General features: G+C 47.1%; 2 protein-coding genes across 4 annotated transcripts; one reads left to right on the top strand and one right to left on the bottom strand.

Moving 5' to 3' along the window:
* Nucleotides 1–230: 230 nt before the first annotated feature.
* PLA2G7 (phospholipase A2 group VII) lies at nucleotides 231–14,506 on the top strand. Of its 3 annotated transcripts, XM_068678820.1 has the most exons (12): nucleotides 231–412; nucleotides 2,177–2,547; nucleotides 6,021–6,145; nucleotides 7,742–7,892; nucleotides 8,465–8,558; nucleotides 9,118–9,186; nucleotides 9,578–9,725; nucleotides 11,011–11,124; nucleotides 11,306–11,397; nucleotides 11,837–12,010; nucleotides 12,645–12,793; nucleotides 13,166–14,506. In XM_068678820.1, the coding sequence occupies exons 2-12, from the start codon at nucleotides 2,493–2,495 to the stop codon at nucleotides 13,267–13,269; spliced, it is 1,275 nt and encodes a 424-aa protein (XP_068534921.1). In that variant the 5' UTR covers nucleotides 231–412; nucleotides 2,177–2,492; the 3' UTR covers nucleotides 13,270–14,506. The 3 variants fall into 3 exon arrangements, with proteins under 3 accessions (XP_068534921.1, XP_068534920.1, XP_068534922.1); XM_068678819.1 differs by lacking the exons at nucleotides 231–412; nucleotides 2,177–2,547 and adding an exon at nucleotides 4,485–4,743; XM_068678821.1 differs by lacking the exons at nucleotides 231–412; nucleotides 2,177–2,547 and adding an exon at nucleotides 4,612–4,747.
* On the bottom strand, nucleotides 3,367–4,486 carry IMP3 (IMP U3 small nucleolar ribonucleoprotein 3). The gene has a single exon (XM_068678822.1). It carries the CDS (start codon nucleotides 4,484–4,486, stop codon nucleotides 3,932–3,934), a length of 555 nt encoding a protein of 184 aa, XP_068534923.1. The 3' UTR covers nucleotides 3,367–3,931.
* Nucleotides 14,507–14,954: the final 448 nt, after the last annotated feature.

Genomic DNA, 14,954 nt, shown 5'->3' with positions numbered 1-14,954 from the left:
CAGGTGCTGCGCCCAGCCCCTGTTAAAACTCATCCCTGACACACAGAGGGGACACCCAGCATCTGAACAACAGCGGGGTCCTCTTGTGAGTGCAACATTTTATTTTTTGGGAGGGGTTGGAGGTGGGATGGCTCCATGCGGGAGACTCGTTTGCAAGGCCTGAGGAAAGGTCTCTCCCAGGAAGATTGTCCCGTCTGGAAAGTAAGGCAAAGTTTGGTCCCTCCCCTTCGGGAAGAGCCCGGCAGCCGCTCTGCCTGCTATGGGAGACGTCCTCCTGCGGGATCAGCCACCAGCCACTGCACTCTGCAGGGCCACAGGCAGCCAAAGGGGCCTTTGAGCTTCTTCCCAAGCCATCAAGCTCCTTCCCGAGCCAGGGACAGGAGCAGAGGGTGGCCAGGACACCACACAGCAGGTACGGGGAGCGGCAGGCACTGGGGAAGGGGGAAAAAAAGAGCCTGGGAAGAGCGCAGGGAGGAGCGACGGGGCTGGCAGGGGGATTTTAAGGAGTTCTGCGCCGGACGAGGGCTCGCAATCTTCCTCTTATCTGACCCCAAATCCCCGCATGTCCCTGCAGGAAGGGGAGAGGGTGCGTGCCCTGCTGGCATTTAGGGTGTCGGGGTGGGGAGCAGCAGCGCCGGGCTGCAGCAGGGGAAGCACAGACTGGAGGGAAAGGGAAAAAAAAAAACCAAACATATCACAACGATTAAACGCTGCTCAGGGCTTCCGGGGAGTGAAGATAGCATTGAGATAGTCAAAACTGAGACAAGAAACTGAGCTCCCTGCTCCACACGTGCCCCGCTTGCGGCAGGGTTTGGGGTAGATGTCCTCCAGAGGTCCTCCCTGACCCAAGTTCTTTGGGGAGCTCAGTGCCAGCACCCTCCTCACCCCATCGCCTGTCTGCAAGGCCGAGCGCTAGTCCCGGCTCCTGCCAGGGCTGTCGGGGAGAGGAGAGGGTGTTTTGGGGCCGTGGATTCCCCCGGTGGGCTTTGACCCTGCAGGTGACTACGTGGTGGCTTCAGGCATTAGTCACAGCAGGACCTGCCCCGTAACCAGCCTGGACCTTACCCGGTGACACAGCACCTCCAGCCTGCACCAGGGCTGAGCCTGGGGGAAGGATTTTGGGGCAGAAACCAAGGGTAAAACACAGCCTGGGCTTACACCAACTGACTGGGGATGTGGTTGAGAGCAGCCAGCAGCTGTCAGGACGTCCTGCTGGGGACATCACCCTCCGACGGGCAGCTCTCAGAGTGGGCTGGAGATGCTCAGATCTCCAACTCTAGCATCATTGTTGGTGTCCCCCCCATACTTGAAGCAAAGAAAAATTGTTTCAATGACTAAAGGAGGACATTTAAGAGCAGGGGCCGGAACTGGGGCCCTCAGGCTAACGCTGTCACACTGCTTTGGGGTGTTTTTTCCCTAGCCCCAGTGATGTTCACACTTCAGTTTAGTTTTTGGGGCAGGAATTAAGAGGCAGCCCCATCCCTCAGTGATGAGCATTGCTTTTTGGTTCAATCTCCGGTGCCAAATCAGCAGGGGATGTACTTAAACCTCAGTGATGCCTCTAGCCAGTGGGGAATAGCTCGTGTGGCACTTGGCTATGGGGTTACACCGTCCTTCCCCAGCCTGTGGTGCTGTCCGTGCTCACAGCAATGGGATATCACTGGTTACTGAGGGGGACATCATCCGAGTAAACCACCCCAAGATGCCCGATTTGGCAGGCCACTTCCACGTGCAGTATTGCTGTTTACTGGAAAAAGCAGCTGAGATCAGCACATTTGCCTTTCAATGACAGCCTGGGCCATTTAGTCCCCGCGACACAAAAGGCAGCAGTGTGAAGGACTCCTTATTCCACGCTCCCACACATTCCCCGGACTCCGTTCCTCCTCCCCTTGGCAGCCTCCAAATAGAGAACGGGCCAAGGCCAGGGAAAAAAAAAAAAAAAAAAAGCAGAAAACAAAAGCCCAAACCCAGCGGCACTGGCAAAACCTCCCTGACCACTGCCTGCTCTGGTACGTTTCCTAAAAGGACCACAAGAATTTCATTTCTGAGGCCGTGAGAAGAGAGCAGGAGCGTTGGATGCTCCTGCCGCACAGAACGGCTTTGTAGGGGCCAATTAGCCCTGAGGCAATTAGTCACCATTTAACAACTTACGCTCTGGTGTCTTGTTTCTCTCCAGCTGCAGAAGACACTGGAGGCTCACGAGCAAACAGCGTGAAGCTGTTTTGGGGCCAAAGGAGGAGGGTGGTGAGGAAACACTGCTGAGGTTACCAGCCCGCCTCTGTGCTCGAGACCTGAGATTTCCTTTTCTGCTCTTCCTTCGAGGGGCGGACGAAGCAGCTCAGCATCCGAGCAGCAAAACGCCCTGCTCAGGCTCCTGGACAGCAGCACACATCACTGCGCCCTTACTGAAACTCTCCTGGAAGAGTAAAGCGGAGCAGACCCCGTTTTCACCCGCACCCGGCTTGGGCACCTCCTGAATTCCCCAAGACACGATGACTTCGTTCTGGACAAGGGCTGGCAAGGTGTTCACGAAAAGTCGTGCTTCAGGTAAGGAACATCTTCTCCATTTGTATTTTTTACCTGAGCAAAGCGTGTGCCCCAAGAAAGACTTCTTAAGGTGTTACAGGTAACGTTTTAGCAAAATAAATGTCAGCATAAATTGGAGTTGTTCATATAATCAAGTGTAGTGGGGAAGTCCCATCTCTTTTAGGGAGATGTGCCCCTTTCTTAACACTTATTATTGCTCTAAAAGCTAACACAGTTTAATACATCTGGCTTATGACACTGGTACAGATATTAACATTTATTTTGCTTTCTAAAAAACCTTCTTAAGAGGGTTTTTGGTCCTGCCTCGGCCCCAAACACCGCTCACCCAACGCCCCTCCTGCTCAGGGCAGCCACACCAGCGCGGCCAGACCCAGAGCAGCCACAGCTCCCACAGCTCCGCTCCTGTTCTGCTGCCAAATCCTTTGGTCGCCCAGGGTAACAGCAAAGAAAGCACTTCTAGAAAGAGCACTTTATAATTCTGTAATAGCCTGTAGCTGGAAAAAAAAAAGTTACGTAAAAGTTACATAAAAAAAAAGTTCTGTAAGATGACAAGCAGGGCTCACTGGAATGTTTTAGAATTACTACGAAGACTCAGGTAAACTCCATCATAAGTCAGCACACGCATTTCTTCAACACCATAAACCAACTTGGTCTATTTTTGCTCTTCTGTCCTTTTTCCAAAGGGGAATGAAGCTCCTGACAGCCCTCGAACTGCTCAGGTTTGCTTTCACCACAACCCTCCCCAGCCAGAGCCCCCACAGCCACAGGGCTCAGCCCTGCCAGTCAGGCTTCCCCTTGTGACTTTACACAAAAACAACATTAGCTTTTACTCATGTATTTATTCTGTTTGGGGCTACAACTTTTAACAGTCCCAGAAATTCACTCTTCGGCCTCTTTGCTGACGGCAAACCCCCCTGAGTTGCGCTGGGTGAAAGCAGAACCTCCCAGGACGAGGCTGCTTTTGGAAAGTGGCGTCCAGGTCACCAAGCAGGGTGGCATCAGCGCTCTGTCCCCAAACAGGAGGCTTAATGAAAGCGTCCTCCTGCTGCTTGGCATCTGAGGCATTGAAATGGCAGCGCCAGGCTCGCAGAAAGCTCCCTGAGTGCGCTGTCCTTGCGGGATGCATGGGGCCAGGTGTTTTCGGAGTGATGTCTGAGCAGTTTGTGGTGCTGTCTGCCCACGTGGCGTGGTGTTAAAGAAGGAATGTCGATGGTAAAAGCAGCTGTGCCGACAGTGAGCGAGTGTCCTCCTGGGCTTGTTTTGGGGGATTTCAGGTGTTTGGCGGTCGACGTCTGCCCCTGGTGCCATCAATTTGTGCGCTGTGGCAGTCAGCGTTCCCCCCAGAAGCCAGCAGGCCGGCAGCCACCCCCCGACCCACACATCCCTAGGCGGCCAGGTCGAAGTCGTCGCGCTCCTGGTTGTAGTCGAGGACCTTCTGGCGCAGGCGCGAGCCGTCGGCCCAGGTGATGAAGTCCTCGACGGCGCGCGGCACCAGCAGCGCCGGGTCGGTCACCACCTCGGGCCCTACCCGCACGTGGCCCTGCTCCACGAAGGTGACGGCGTGCCTCAGGTCCTGCGCCATGCGCAGCTTCAGCAGCACGCAGGGCAGGCGGCGGCGGCAGAAGGAGGCGGCCGACACCTTCTCGCACAGAGCCAGCGAGCGCCGGGAGCTCAGCACCCCCAAACCATACAGCTTGCCCAGCAAGGCGGCGGCGCAGCGGGCTCGGAAAGCGTCGCTGGACGGCCCCAAATCGCGGAGGCGCCGGGCTAAGCCCCGCACGGCCCGGGCTAAAGCTTTATAGCGAGCCCAATCCTCTCGGCGACCCAGGCGGTAGCGCCGCAGCGCTCGCACCTCGGCCACGCCGCTCGCCGCCTCCCAGCTCACCAGCGACAGCCGCCTCAGCAGCTTCTGCTCCGGGTAGCGCAGCCGCCGCACCATGGCTGCGGCACGGAAAGGGCGAAGTGGGGCGGAGACCGCGGCACCTTCCGGGGAGGAGCGGGTGGGAGGCAGCGGCGCTGGGTCTGGAGGGGTTGGGCCCGGCCCGCTTGGGCTGGGCTCGGTTCGGTTCCGCGATTCGCTTGGGCTCGATTCGGTGCAGGTCGATTGGGTTCGGCGCGATCCGGCTCCATTCGCTGCGGCTCGGCTCTGCGCGGCTCGCCGGCGCTGCCCCCGGGCAGATGGTTGGGAATTCGGTGGTTTGTGCGTGCTTTAATTGCATCCTTCTCTCCGGTTTTTAGTTGGTTCTTATTCCTAAATTAATTCTTATTTTTATTTGAAAGCCCCACCTCCAAGTTCAAATTGTATAATATGTTTATTTAAAAGCTTTATTTCGAAATTTGTTCTTATTTTTACGTCTTATTTTTAAGCCTATTTTGAGGCTTTATTTTTAATTTTATTCTTGTTTTGAAGTCTTGTTTTTAAGCTTGATGTGAGGTCTTATTTTTAAACTTATTATTATTTTTATGTCTTATTTTTAAGCTTATTTTGAGGTTTGTTTACATTAATATATTAGTATATAATATGATCTATGTAATATAATATGATCAACATATGTAATGTCAATATAATGCTATATATACTATTAATATCATTATTGTTGTATTAACAATTTAAGCTTATTTTGAGGTTTATTTATACTAAGCTCATTTTGAAGTTTTACTTTAAGTTTATTTTGAGGTTTTATTTTAAAACTTGTTCCTATTTTGATATTTTATTTCTAAGCTTATTTTGAAGTTTTATTTTGAAGTTCCATTTTTAACTTTAATTTTATTTTGAAGTTTTGTTTTGAATTTTATTTTCATTTTGAATTTCATTCCTGATTTTAATTTTATATTTCTATTCATTTTTATTTTATATTTACGTTCACCTTGTTTAATTTTCCAACATGCCTTATGTCATTGTCCTACCCTGCGGGTGGGATGCAGCCTGGCCCCCCAGGCAGGGGCAGTGCACCCATTGCCCCCCGCAGCTGCCCCGTTCCCCACCTCCTGGGTGCCGGGAGGGTCTCAGCCCCTTGCCCCAGCCGTGCAGGCCGGGCTTGTTTACAGGGAGCTGCAAAAACCCCAAACTTCCCCTCCTGCTTCCCGCACCGGGAGTGGGTCTTGGCGCAGGGAACCCGTTGACCCATGGCTTGGGCGCCCTGCTGGGCCCTGCGCTGCCACCTCTGGGTGCCCTGCGGCCTCTCCGCTGCTGGGTGTCGCTCTGCCTGGGGCCTGCCACCACCAGCACTGCCACCACTACCATGCCGAAAGTGTCAGATCAGTGTCTTGGGGTTTCAGAGCGCAGATCCTCAATAGCAGCTGCTGTTATTGGCCTAATCCTCAGTTTGATCAGTCCCGGTCCTTTAACACGCTGTATTTGTTTTATCTCTCAGGGCATACGGTCTGCTAACGGACATCACAATGAGTACAGATGCCACAAAGGCCCCAAATTCTTCTGATTTGTGTTTTTTTTTTCTTTTTTTCCTCCCCAGGCCTGTCGGCGAAGGCGCCAAAGGAAATGGGCAGCAACAGCGCTGAGAAGTTTTACAGGATCCCCGAAGGGAAGGGGCCGCACTCTGTGGGCTGCACGGACCTGATGACAGAAAACGCAGCTGAGGTAAGCACTGGGTTCACCCTCTTTTGGATTTAAGGCTCAGCGCCAGCCTCACGACTCTGGTTTTATGGGGGAATCGGGCAAAAGGTGTGAGCAGAGGTGCAGGATGCATGCAAGGCACGCTTGGTTGCCTCCAGGACATTAAAGGAGGGAGACACCACGATGGGAAGGCAGGGGCAGTGAATAGCCACCTGGTGGGCTCGCTTTCAAGTTTCTGTTTCAAATCCTCTTGGTTTTGAGTGTTTTTTGTGGGAAGACTGTGCATTTGCAGTACAGATTTGCTCTTTGGAACAGCTAGGTGGGATTTGTGGCCTGTTTGCAGTGCTTATTTGTAGGTTTTCCTCGGCTCTGCTGAGCTTCCGCTCTATTAGCACCCAAGAGTGATTAGCTTCTCTTTGCAATCAGCCCCCGTGTTTTTTGTGGATGAGCAATCTGCATAATGGCAATTCTCTCGGGGATAGGTAATGAACCTCTTTCCTTTCCTGGTAAACTGTCACCTGGAGAAATTCAGCAGGACTATTCTAGGATTGAATTGATGTCATTACCAGCCTGGTTGGAGGCTCCGTGGTGTCCTCCTTAGTGCTCGTCGTGTCAAAGGCTGATTGAAGCTTGATGAGTAAATGGAAACAAGATTCATTAAACAAGCTTTTGGTGCACGCTGTGTGTGAAACTGATACATTTGTGCTCAGAGGAGCAGACTCAATTCCAAAGCTCATGTTCACGCTGCTCTCCCTGGCTCATGCACTTTGCCTGCAGTTTTAGACAGAACGTATTTAAATAAAGCCACAGCAGGAGCCTGGTGGTGTGTTCAAGCAGCGTCTGGCACACACCTTGTCTGCTGGGAGATGTCCTTGAAGAGACCACGTTGGTACACTGCTGTGTAGGAAAAATACTGGCGAGGGGAGGACGGGGAGCCTGCGTGGTTCCCCCACAGACTTGGCGTACAAATGGCAAGAGGAGACCCAAGGCAGCGGTAAGAAATGGAGGCAGAGGAACACAAGTAATAAAATTGGTTAGAAAGATGGACTTTACAGGCTTGTAATCATCCTGGTGAGGAGATACTGGAGGAAGAACAGTAGTTACTGCACTCCTTTGCTGCTCTGCTGTCCAGATGCTTTGCTGATGGCAGAAGGAGCTGTTTGCTCGAGTTAGCTGGGAGCACGATGGCCACGTTGAGGCCGTGCCCCTGGCTGCCCAAACCTCATCTGCTGGGCCACACATCCAGATACTGGTCTCGGAGGAAAATCTGACCTAATCCAGTGGAAAACTGTACTTCTGGGAGGGTCGGTTACCTTTCCCCCAGGTTAGCAGGGTGAATGAGCTTGGTAGCAGCTCCATGAGACATTTGTGTGAGCATCACTGCCAGGATCCCAGCAGTTGTACTGCTTCAAGTCATTGTGGGGACAAAATGACAGCGACATAGGACTGCCATCAAAGCTCAGCCTGCATTGAATAATAATATTCTCATGAGATTCTCCAAATTCTCTTGAGCTGTTTTTCTTGCAACTGAAGCCCTTGACATAAATGTTTTTATCTTCCCTCTGTTTTGTCATATATTAAGAAATAAATATATATATATATTTTTTTTTTTGATCCTAGGGAAGCTTCTTACGCCTGTATTACCCTTCATGCAATGCCACAGATAACGAAGAGGCACCGTGGATTCCAGATAAAGAGTACTATCAAGGACTCTCCGACTTCCTTAACATGTACCGGGTTGTAGGAGAAAGGCTTTTCCAGTACTACGTTGGTGAGACTGGTTTGGGCTTTATTTCTTGACAAGGGCATGAGCTGTGTATGTGAGCAGCGTGTTTTTGACTGAAAACTAGTTTCTCCCAATGAGGAGCGTGTGTTTGGGAAGGGTTTGGGTGGTGAGGCTCAACGCTGGACATGACCCACTTTTGCAGGACCACGGTCCGTGATCGCTGTATGTGGGAGTGTCTGGGTGGTGATGGGGAAGCTGCCCCTATTTCAGGATTCAAATCACAAGGGGAACTTTGCAGACATACAAAAGTCAGATAGATGCAAAATTCTGAATACAAACAGAACTTGGATGCCTGGCTGCTCCTAGAAATCTGTTCCTGCAGGGTTTAAAGGGTTGGCCTTGTGCTAGGCTATGGACAGGAGAAATAAAACATCTTTTTGTAGAATGTGTTTGCAGAATTGTGTCTTCGTTTATCTTCTGCATTTTAAGATTTGCTACCTTAATCTTTAGATGACCTTTCTGAAATCACTAGGCTTGTTCCTGTGGGATCTCTCCCACAGGAACAAGTGCTGTTTCTCATTTAAGTGATAATGACACACGCTTCCATTTTTATGTAGGTTCTGTGACCTGTCCTGCAAAACCAAATGCTGATTTTAAGCCAGGAGAAAAATACCCACTCCTCGTTTTTTCCCATGGACTTGGAGCTTTTCGGTAATTCAGCAGTTTGTTGACAAACTATTTTTGTCGTCCGTGGAGACAACAGTCTCTAAGAATGGTTCTGAACAGATTTTCAGTAGGGGGGTGTGATCCCTGTGGAGTCAAAAGAGATGTGAAGAACAGGCTGCTGTGTATCAGCATGCTTCCACTGAAATCAATGCCAGGAAATAAAGGCAGGGTTGGTTTCTTTATTTCTGCTTCCCAGTTATATATATTTTAGGGGTGCAGGTATTTACCCATGCATAAATACATTGTGAGGACTAGGTAGTTATCTTTGGACAGCTCTTTGAAAATGCAATATGTCCCATGTGCTACTTTAAGAATTATTAACATTTTCTGATGAATAGGTACTGAAACAGTAACAGGGTGTAGTGCAACAAAAAGCACCCTTGGGTGACTGGCATACAACAGCCTGCTCTGCTCGTTAGCAAATTAAAGCAGAGAGAAGAAATACAGAATGGGGGCTAGCACATACAGGGTGCAGCGTTTAAGGAGCAGTGCAACTGAACTCGTTATGAGTGTGTGTGTATCACCAGTGTGGTTCTGATTGCAGGACAATCTATTCTGCTATTTGCATAGAGATGGCTTCTCAAGGCTTCATAGTGGCTGCAGTGGAGCACAGGTGGGTACATTGTGTGCTCTTCAGTTGGATGGAGAGACGCTTTCTCGTAATAAATAGTTACATGTAAAGATTTTTTTTAAAGGAGTAACTAGTATCTCACATTCAGCCCCAACCCCTTCCGTAGCTTACTTCCTAGCTAACCAAAAGGAGATAAATTTGAAGCCCTTTAATGCAAAGTCCTGTGGCACGTATCATTTGTCATTCTTCAAGCACACTATTTTTCTCTTTTATTGGTAGAACCTAGTGAACATAACGGTGGGGGGAGTTTTGGTGGGGCGGCACTGGTTGGGAGCTTGGATTTCTTGAAGAAAGTGAAAGCTAAGGCTTCTTTTGATTTCATCCCGAAGAAATGGAATACATCCTCAGAAATAACCTTCTGTCGATATTACAGAGATGAATCAGCTTCAGCAACATATTACTGTAAAAAAAAGTCTGTTTCTGAAACAGAGGAAGAGTCTACACCAAACATGGAGAAGGAGTGGATCTACTACAGGAAACTAAAATCGGGAGAGGAAGAACGTTGCTTGCGTCACAAGCAGGTACCCTCCTGGGGCTGCGATCAAGGAATTGAGGCAGGATCAGTGTGTGTTTAGGACTGACACTTGCAGACTTCTTCACTTTGGCCATGCCTGCAGTCTTCTGCCATGGCTCGGTGGATATCCAAAATAGCCTGAAGCTATATTCTTGAAGATGGCAACGCCAACAGAAGCTTTCTTAGCATTAACCACTTCCTTAACAAAGCTTTCCTATGAGGTTGCGCTGTCATTCTTTGTCTGCTGTGTCACCTGTTTCTCCTCTGCTTTCTGTTTCTCCTCTGTCTCCTGTTTTGCTGCCCAGCCCTGTCTTTAAGCGTTGTTTGTGTGGCCCTAGGCTTGCTGTAGCTTTTGTTTACTGCTACCAGCAAGATGAATTGTTGCTGCTCTAAGGGGGATGTTTGCTTCACCACCTCTGACACACTTTGACATGGATTATAGCAGTGTAAGCAGTGCAGACTTCCTGATTATAAGCAGCATCCATGCTAGATGTCATGTGGTCATGGCGATAAGCTCCTCCAAGCACAGACCTGACCTTTAAAATATGGGAGTGCTTTCTTCCACCCAGCACAGACTCAAACAGGGAAGTGTTTATCTTGCAGGGCCACACAGACAGCAGCATGAGTGTCCCTTCCTGTGTGCATTCAACATCCTTCTTGTGAGTCCAACTGCACAACATCTGAGCTTGCAAATAACGTGCAGGAGCTGTTGCCTGTATGTTTCTCTAGTAGAGAAGCCAGGAGGTTGAGATTTACTTGAAATTCAGTAATAAAGAGATGTCTCGCTGGCTGGCTACGCTCAGTTGTTCCCAAGGATGCTGCTGCTTGTTGGTTCTTTTTGAAGTTTTGTGTTTTGTTTTGTTTTTGTTTGTTTGTTTTTAACTAAACATGAAAATCCAGAACACTTCTTACATTGAAAACTTGTATTGGCAACAGCTATGTTACATTTTTTTAGTAATGTGTATGTATGTAAAATAGGAAGGGCTTTGAGGCAGTTTTTTGCTGTACATCCAGCATAAAGATGCTTTCAGAGCTATTGTGCAGATGGGACAAGTGGAGGATCTACACAAGAGCTTCAACAATTTGGGGCCCCCAAAATTCACATTTGATCAAAACTTCTCAATGTTTTGTTTTGTTTTATAGATCCATTCTACAGTTCAGAATAGTGCTTATTGTACCAGTCCCTTATATTTAAAAAAAAAATAAACTAATTTTTGTGTACAACAAGCCAGAAAACCCAGCAGTTGTCTGGTAATTCATTCTACTTCTGTCCCATCTTTTCTGTCTCCCAGGTGCAGCAGAGAGCACAGGAGTGCATCAAAGCGCTCAACCTCATTCTAAAAATCAATTCAGGGGAGGAAGTAATGAATGTGCTGAATTCAGACTTTGACTGGAATAAGCTAAAGGTGAGTGAAAGTTGACGACTTCAATCTGTTAACCACCTAATAAAGCTTCTGGGTTTCCTCTTCCGTTTCTAAACTGCTTCCTGTAGACTATTCTGAAGATCACACAGTAGATGAAAAACTTATTTGAAAAGAAAAAAAGGGGAAAGAAAGTCTCTTACAGCACCTGGATTTTTTTTAACAGGATTCTGTTGATACTAGCAGAATAGCTGTGATGGGACACTCTTTTGGTGGTGCTACAGTTATTGAGAGTCTCAGCAAAGAAATTAGATTCAGGTAAGTATGTGAAACAAAGAAAGGGACATTTGGCACTCGACAAGCCTGGAGTAGGGAGCCTTACCTAAGATCCCTCAGCTACAAATTTAGCTCTTGAAGAAAAAATGTTTGGCATGTCTCATTTTCTTCAACTTGTGCTTCCTTCAGCTTTGGGGATGCAGAGGAACACAATAGCTGTATTGTATTTTCCCATGACATTGTGGAACCTTGCAGAAGCTCCTGTGCCCAGCTGCACCTGGCAGCGGAGACCAACAAATGCAATAATGGATTAATCCTCTTCCCCCAGAGTAGAAAACATTATCGCTACAAAGTGATTCATTAACGCGTTTACCTGTTCAGTATCATCAGTTTCCCCATGTCTGCTGCAAACCAAAGCATGCTGAAAACGTCCGCACAAAGCTCTCTACCTGTGACAATATCCAGATGTTGTTTTTGGCAGGTGTGGCATTGCCCTCGATGCGTGGATGCTCCCAGTGGGCGATGACACTTACAAGAACAGTGTCCAGCAACCGCTGCTTTTTATCAATTCTGAAAAATTCCAGTGGGCCGAAAATATCTTGAAGATGAAGAAGCTTAGCTCCAATGACTCAAACAAGAAAATGATCACCATCAAGTAAGTGCCAGGGATGCACCATTTCTGTGGTCAAGGATGAATCTTTGTTTACAGAACTTACTCTCTTGTCAGAGCTGTTCAGTTACAGGTAGCTGCAGGACAGACAGACAGTCACTACTTCCTCAGGGCCCACGTTTGCACTGCGCATTTAAATTAGATAGCAATACGTCTGCTACAGAGGAGACTGAGACCTTTCTCAGTACAGGTGATAATATTAAGACACTGCAAGGTGTGCGTTCCTCTTCTGGGCACAAGTGTTGCTCCGTACCTCACCCATCTGCATTTGGGCATTTTAAATAGCCCTCTGGGTGCAGTTGTACACTCCCCTAATAAAAGCACCACGCACAGGGGAGCAGACACCTGTATAATGCACTTAGGGCAAAGAGACAACCTGTTGATCTCAAAGTTTTGCTAAGCCTTCTTACTGCTGTTGTGGTTATATAGGCTAAGCACAAACAGAACTTCCTCCCTTCTGTGGTTATGGCACAATTTACTGCTAACCTTGCATGCTCCTGAAACTAACCTTTGCTTGATAAGATAGCATAAGATGTGTCTGGCTTTCAGGAAGCCTCTGTCATCTTTTAATCTAACTCCTACATTCTTATGAGCCTGTTGATCAATTCTGTATTTGCAGAGGGTCAGTGCATCAGAGCTTTCCTGACTTTACCTTTGTGAGCGGAGAAATCATTGGAAAGTTTTTCAAACTAAAAGGAGAAATAGATCCCAATGAAGCTATCGATATAAGCAATCATGCTTCATTAGCCTTCCTGCAGAAACATTTGAGTAAGTATCTGTTGATTCATGTCATGCTTTGATATAAACATGTAACTCCTTTTTTTATAACCACCATTTACTACAAGTTAAATCTCAACTTACTCTTCACTACAAGTAAGTCTCAGAAAAGTCTAAGCAGAAAAAATGCAGACTTGAATAAAACTCTAGAAAACGTTACTTCTATAATATAAGCAACTCAGAGGAAGAACATCTGAGTTTCAGTACACTTGTGCTTGTATGTAAAAACTAGGAGCGTGCATGACTGCATCCCCTACTTTGTCAAGTTGATTCATGTATCCTATTTAATTTTTTGGTATCATTTTACAGAAATCTGACAACTTAACTCATTACCATTTGGGTTTTCTTTCCCCCTATTTATAGGTCTTACGAAAGATTTTGATAAGTGGGATTCCCTCGTGGATGGCATAGGACCCAATGTTATTTCTGGTACCAACATTGACTTATCTCCATCTCAAGGCGAATAAGGAATGCGAGGAAGTACTGTAAATACCACAGGAACCAGGACACTAATTTTGGCCAGATATTGCTCAGATGTGATTGCACTGGCCTCCAACACAGCTTCTGGGGTGCAGAACAACAACAAAAAAAATTATCCAAATGTAGAAAGGTTAAGTTCAGATGTGTTAGTGGGATTCTCAGAAATAATACCATAACAGGGTAATTTCTGCTTTATAGGCAGGGGGGAGGAGGGAGGAAATCACTTGATCGTAATTTAAATATTCTGTTTCTGACCTAGAATCAACTTTGCAGAGATAAATTAAACTACCAGGAATTCAACTAAAGTTCTGCTTACCAAGCTTTAAGTCAGTTTGCATCCAGCAAGCTTTTTTATTTTTCCAGTGTAAGAAGAAACTAATTTATTAAACTTAATTATTTCAGCTGTGCTCTGGGAACAGCTGGGAGTTGGGGCAGATTTCTGTTCCTTCTAGTTAGAGAGGTACCAGGAGGAAGCTCTTCAGAACTGTCTGCTTAAAAGAAGAGCTACAGTAAAAGCAACAGGAAATAGGTTAAGGTAACAGCACAGCAAGGAGTTTGTTCTGACACGTGACTTTTCATACAAACTTATCCCACTTACATTTTAAGATCTGTTCATGCTGCCACACTCAGAAGTTTCCATTCAAAAAGCTGCTGAAATGGTCAGTGTAGTAAGTGTAATCCCCCCAGGCAAAGCTTTAAGCATGGTCTCGTGTATTATTCTCTCTATTACCACTACTATCTCTATATTACTACTGTCACTCGGTGACATGTGAATGTAATTCTGCTGTAGATGAACCTGTGGAATAGCTGTGTCAGTTCTACCTGCTCCCTTTAAAGAGGGGCATGCAAGCATAGTTTGATCATGTTGTCCTGTACAGTTGTAATACTCTCTAGAGACTCATCTTTGTTCATTTTCTGGCATTGCTGTCTGTATGTGTCAGCAGAAAAAGCTGGCTGTGTGGGTGGCTGAAGGCAGCTCTGATTTTTAGAGCAGAACTCTCAAGTTGCCACAAGGAAGAACTATTAAGTGAATAAGCCTTGCAAGAGGGGGACTACTAACTGTAGCCTATTTGTTTCAAAATAAGGTTACAAACAACTTCATTGCTTGCTCCAGTTGTATTTTAACTGTAGTTAAATATTTATATAATCTGTGATCTTAACATGAGATTGCAAATGATATCTAAGGCCTGTTGTTCAGAATTTAATTAAATTCTTTACAGCCTACCACCGTGTCTTGTCTCTACTAAGGGGATCAATATACAAGTGTTTACTGAGCGAGTGCTAATGCTCAGGAGCTACTGTAATGCTCAGCAAGACAATTATGTTTGTAATTCACCGTGGCATTGTGAAAAATCCACAGGCCCAGAAGAGATGGAAGAACCTACGTTATACAGAAGCACAGAACAGTAGAAAAAAGAGCAACCCCTTTTCAACACATGAAGAGTGTGGTAAGCTGCAGCTGGGTGTAGAAGTTCTTACCACACTACACATGCAGCAAGCATAACCACACTGCTAGGTCTGCTCGATTTGGAGATAAAAGGCTTCAGTGTTTGTTACTGCCACTGAAGGCTATGTCACAAATACAAATTCTGTTTTGTACACAACTGTGGAGTGTTCCAAACCATTTGGCATGGCTCGTGGTGCTCTACAGAATGACTCTGGATCAAAACAG

Source organism: Anas acuta, chromosome 3, assembly GCF_963932015.1.
Source record: "Anas acuta chromosome 3, bAnaAcu1.1, whole genome shotgun sequence".
Taxonomy (NCBI): domain Eukaryota; kingdom Metazoa; phylum Chordata; class Aves; order Anseriformes; family Anatidae; genus Anas; species Anas acuta.
The sequence above is the reverse complement of the archived record's forward strand: the minus strand, read 5'-3'. Positions and strand labels throughout refer to the sequence as shown.